At 35.9% G+C, this 5,268-nt stretch overlaps 2 protein-coding genes across 2 annotated transcripts; both read left to right on the top strand.

Moving 5' to 3' along the window:
- Positions 1 to 1,567, top strand: LOC125075536 (putative nuclease HARBI1). The gene is made up of 6 exons (XM_047687251.1): positions 1 to 42; positions 106 to 195; positions 460 to 650; positions 721 to 853; positions 914 to 1,070; positions 1,143 to 1,567. The coding sequence occupies exons 1-6, from the start codon at positions 1 to 3 to the stop codon at positions 1,535 to 1,537; spliced, it is 1,008 nt and encodes a 335-aa protein (XP_047543207.1). The 3' UTR covers positions 1,538 to 1,567.
- A 2,581-nt stretch (positions 1,568 to 4,148) lies between these two features.
- On the top strand, positions 4,149 to 5,028 carry LOC125075535. Its single transcript, XM_047687248.1, has 2 exons — positions 4,149 to 4,407; positions 4,766 to 5,028. Exons 1-2 carry the CDS (start codon positions 4,149 to 4,151, stop codon positions 5,026 to 5,028), a joined length of 522 nt encoding a protein of 173 aa, XP_047543204.1.
- The last annotated feature ends 240 nt before the right edge of the window (positions 5,029 to 5,268 follow it).

The raw sequence follows: 5,268 nt of genomic DNA, 5'->3' as shown, positions 1-5,268 counted from the left end.
ATGAAGAAGTGTGGCTTAGGCGGCAAAAAAGAGACAAAAATCGTCAGTGCATGGAAAACATACGCGAAATGCCGGCAACATTATTTGTGCAGCAATTTCGGCTAGACAAAACAACCTTTGAAGCTCTTTGTCGTGAACTCCTTCGTTACACAAGACTTCGTTAAAAGGAACCAAAGAGATCCCCTCAATGTTAAGGTAAGTGCTTAATAATCTTATTGATAAATTATTTATTTATTAAGGACACACCACATGTCATAATAAAAACATATTCAGAATTAACATAAAGTGTGTGACTCTTCAAGACAGCCACAACAGTTATTTACGTTACAGTTATATAATAATAACATAAACAATATTTTTACAACAATAAAAATTACTCACAATAGAATATTGTATTTGATATTTATTTTTAACGTAACTATGATAAATTTCATTTCCTGAATTGTTGTGTGATTGTAGGTATTGTGCACTCTTAGTTTCCTAGCAACAGGATCCTATCAGCGAATTGTTGGGGTTTCTCAGCATCTTGCCCAACGGACAGCTAGTCGGTGCATAAGACAAGTCATTGATGCTTTGAACCACTCTGCTATCATGGAAAAATGGATCAAGTTTCCGAAAACACGACAAGACAGAGCATTTATAAAACAAGAGTGAGCATTTAAAGTAACAATATTTAATTTATGAAATAAATTTAATAAACATAACATTTTAATTTACGAGGTTCCAAAGAAGATTTGGCCTGCCTGGTGTAATTGGGTGCATAGACTGCACCCATATAGCTTTGGTAAAGCCCAACCATGAAGAGCATCTTTTTTATAATAGAAAAGGATATCATTCCTTAAATGTTCAAATGGTAGATATAATTATTATTTATATTGTACGGCATGTTAGAGTGAGATATCAGTCTTAATAGAGGTTTTATTTTCTGGTTTGTGATAGTAATCTTTTAATTTTAAATGTAAATGCAAAGTTTGGTGGAGCTACACATGATTCACATATATGGTCTTCTAGTAGAATTGAATTATATATGCGTGAACTTCATCAAAATAATGAGCAAGTATGGCTCTTAGGTAGGTATTTATAATAATAAAAAGATCTAATCTAAAAGAATTTAATTAACCAAATTTTAAAATAATTTTCAGGTGACTCTGGATATCCACAACGTCCTTGGCTTATGACACCTATCCTCAATGCAGTTGAAGGTTCTAGGGAAGAACAATACACTCGATTGCATGTGCAAGCCCGTAACTGCATTGAGCGATGTTTTGGATTACTCAAAGCAAGGTGGAGATGTTTGCTTAGAGACAGGGTTCTTCACTATCATCCTCATGTAGCTAGCAAAATTACAATGGCATGTTGTGTATTACACAATATAGCTTTGCAAGCTGGGCTGCCACCACCACAACCACTTCCTGCTGCACATGACAATAGGGATGATACAATAATGCAAAATCCCACATCCACTGTGTTTGTAGGTAGCCAGAGTGAAGTAATCCAAGGAAGAGCCATGCTGAGTTGTTTATTGAATAGGATATAGTAAGATTATTTTAAGCTTTAATATGAATCTATTTTACATTTCTTAATTATAAATTAAACTTTTATACTCTATACTTAATTTATTTTCTGTAAATATTAATAAGTTGATTGTATTGTGAACAAGTCTGGGTAATTTTACTTTAAATGTAATTTATTTAATAATAAAAACAGATTTATTATTACAACAAAATTTTTATTAAAACACTAACATATAATCAAATAAAAGATGTTAAAATATAATATAATATAAATAATTTAGTATTATTGTGTAGGTAAGAACAAAAAAATAACATTTAGGTAAAATCAGGTTTCTTAAATGCTACAACAAAATTAAAGTAATCAATAAATAATTAAAATACAAACGAATATGAATGTATGAATCAACAAAATTAAAAATAGCTGTAGAATTTTATTATACAAACGGATACTTTGCACCAAGGATTTACTAGCTTTGTGGAGTCAGAAACTTAAAAAAAAAAAACTAATACTGTAGGCAATTTGAAATGTACGTAAGCCACAGCTGAGATCATTATTACTACATTGATATTTTATGGGATAATATCTGTTGAAGGCAGTGATGATGGTCTCAACTGTGGTAAAATTTCTATTAAATTGACTACAGTATTAGCTAAACTGTTTAAAATTTCGTTTTGCTTTTCTTGGACCTCAATTCTTTTAGACTCTAGTTTTAATCTTTCCAACTCCCTTTGATGGTGATTTTTTTCACGGTCTGCCTCAAGTTGGAGCTGGCATTTCTCAACAGCCACAAACTCACTTGTGGCTCGTTCAAAGGGTGTTTGAACCCGGCGTGTGCGCGCTCGGAGGAGCCTATGGCGCCGCGGAGTTGAGGTGGAAGACGCTGAAGGCGACGGATTTGCCTGATGTCGCTGCCGTTGAGGAGCACACCGTGACGTGGTAGCGGCAGGTGTCGTCGCTGACGGCACCGGCGAGGACGTAGTGCCGGGCGGCGGCGTTAGCACTGGTGGTGGATGTTGTGATGAGGTGGCAGTAAAGGCTGATGTTGTTGCTAATAAAATAAAAAACTATATTTTAAATTGGGCACAAATAAATTTATTCAGGCAAAACATTGTATCTTTAAAAAAAAGGTACCTTGTATAGAGCATGAAGGAATAAAATCCAACATAATTTCATCCGTGGCTGTGGTAGAAATTTGGGGTGGACAGACCGTACAATTAGAGTCTCTGGTCGGGGATGGTTGAGTGTTTCTCACTGATGATGGTTGAGCCTGAAAATATGAACAACTTGATAATTTTTATTTAAAGAAGAAAATACACTAGTAAGCCAAGACCCCAAGCAAAAAAAAAAACTAGCATCAAAGCCTCTCTCTATAATTCCAGCTTGACCAACAACAGCAGTCAAACCCATTATACTCAACACCCTCTCTTCTGAAGCAGTGAGAGTTTGTCTGCTGCTTGGACCACCACCAGTACCAGAAGCCTCACGACGTATTGCTAAAGCTTTTTTCTTAGTTTTAGGTTTCCAGTCTGCCCACACCTGGATATTATTTGTTAATTTTTGTTATTAATATTTTCATCAATTATTTTATAATTTTTGAAATAAGCTGATTGATAATAATGAAGTGAATGAATGATAATTATAGAAAACTATAAAATAATATTTTTAGGGGGGTTTTATTAGAACCATACTTTTTTCCACTTGTCCCTTGGTTTTACTACTCCTCCACCTATGTAGTTTAATAACTCTTCTAATTGCTGCCACAGTCGGTCAGCTTTAATTCGGCCTTATGGCCCTTGCTGGGGTCTCGTTATATCGCCATAACTAGAAGAAGTTAAAACTATTTCAGACAAACAAAGGGTCTATTGATTAAGTAAAGAATCAAACACAATTATTGTTTGTTTCGTAAGTGGTAATATTAGTTCCTATCGCGTATCGCGTCATTGTTTATGTTTTAAACTTTCAAGTGCTACAGTATGATAGATTTTCAAATAACAAAGGAATATATTTACGAAATAACTAATAATTTTACGTACCTTTCCATGAATTCCAGTAAAGTTGCAAACTGTTCTGGGCTTGCTCGAGATTTATATTCCATTCTATAAAAGTTATCACATCATTTAAGGTATCGGTCATACTTAAGCAGGATAATAAAATAAAATTTCGAATCACAAGTAATGTTTAAATTTAAATTCGGCACTGTGATATTGTTATAAACCAATTACAAGGAGAATGTATACCCACCCTATTTAATTTACTTATTTTTTAACACTTCAAATAAATATTCTTCAAACTTCAATTCAAAACAAGAGTTGATCCCGCGCTCAAAGTACACAACTGCGACTTTGACGTTGGTTTGACGTTTTAAAGATCGCTCACCATAGACTAAAGTGTAGGTTTTTTCTAAGTTCATTGTAGAATGAGCGATCGTATCACTCGTGTCAATTTGGCTAGCAACTTATCGTTTTCTATAATCGCTTACGCCGAAGCGTTAACGATTGTAGAAAGAGATTCGATATGAAACGAATGTAACTTGGCTAGGCCCACAGGTCACCAACCCGTACTACGATTTATTGTCAGCTTATCCCGATATAACAAAACCTATGTGTTACAAAAATGTGCCAAAATATAACGTTATGCACCACATCGAGACTACTGGACCCCCTGTCTTCGCCCGCGCTCGACCTCTTTCCGCCAACAAATATATGAGAGTTAAGAAAGAGTTTAAATTCATGCAAGAAATAGGCATATCATCATCATATCATCGACCTTCGAAGAGTTGTTGGGCCAGTCCACTTCACGTTGTTGCTAAAAAGAACGGTGAAATACGACCCTGCGGCGATTATCGCAGTCTTAATGCCATCACCACCACGCCAGATAGGTACCCGATTCCGCGTATTCGTGACTTTACATACCCACTGGCTGGAAAATAGATATTTTCCCGAATTGATTTACATCGGGCATACCACTTTATTCCGATGGCGCCGGACGACATTGAAAAAACAGCAATAATAACTCCATTTGGCCTGTTCGAATTTCCACGAATGACTTTTGGCTTAAGGAACGCAGCCCAAACTTTTCAGCGCTTTATGAACCATGTTGTTTTTGAAGGTCTGGATTTTGTATTTAATTACATCGATGATAGCATTATCTTTTCAAACTCGGAATCGGAACATCGAATGCACTTAGAGCTGTTGAACTGTTTCCGGAGCACCTTTAGCTATTATGACTGACGCATCCAACACGTGCGCAGGCGCTGTTCTTCAACAAAAAATTGGCCAAAAATGGAAACCGCTATCCTTCTTTTCCTGCAAATTTAGCGAAGCTCAGCAACGTTATAGTGCTTACCACCGGGAGCTACTATCTATATACATGGCTGTAAAACATTTTAAGTACATGATTGAAGGTCAACAAGTGACCGTATTTACGGATCATAAGCCGCTCGTGTACGCCTTACACAAAAAAGCTACGAGTGGCAACGATACACTAGACGCCTACGACACCTGGATTTCATAAGTCAGTTTTGTAAATGAATAGAGTACATTCAAGGCTCGCAAAATATCGTGGCGGATACCTTATCAAGAATCGAACAGATAGACATGCCTTCGCCAATCGATTATACAGAAATATCCAAGGCTCAACAAAACGACGAAGAATTAAAATACTTGCTGAAATCAAAAAAATTAAATTTTAAAGCCATCGTATATCCAAATTGCAATGAACCGATATATTGCGAAATATCAAAAGAGTGCGGGC

The sequence above is a fragment of the Vanessa atalanta genome, chromosome W, assembly GCF_905147765.1.
Source record: "Vanessa atalanta chromosome W, ilVanAtal1.2, whole genome shotgun sequence".
NCBI classification, from domain to species: domain Eukaryota; kingdom Metazoa; phylum Arthropoda; class Insecta; order Lepidoptera; family Nymphalidae; genus Vanessa; species Vanessa atalanta.
This window is presented reverse-complemented; position numbering and strand designations above follow the sequence as displayed.

What these genes read in the sequence shown, in the direction of transcription:
- LOC125075536 (XM_047687251.1), top strand. Translation starts at nt 1, where the DNA reads ATGAAGAAGTGTGGCTTAGGCGGCAAAAAAGAGACAAAAATC. An exon ending in ATTCCTTAAATGTTCAAATG is followed by an intron (nt 854 to 913) that starts GTAGATATAATT and finishes CAGTCTTAATAG; the next exon opens with AGGTTTTATTTTCTGGTTTG. An exon ending in TGAGCAAGTATGGCTCTTAG is followed by an intron (nt 1,071 to 1,142) that starts GTAGGTATTTAT and finishes AATAATTTTCAG; the next exon opens with GTGACTCTGGATATCCACAA.
- LOC125075535 (XM_047687248.1), top strand. Translation starts at nt 4,149, where the DNA reads ATGCACCACATCGAGACTACTGGACCCCCTGTCTTCGCCCGCGCTCGA. An exon ending in AGATAGGTACCCGATTCCGC is followed by an intron (nt 4,408 to 4,765) that starts GTATTCGTGACT and finishes ACACGTGCGCAG; the next exon opens with GCGCTGTTCTTCAACAAAAA.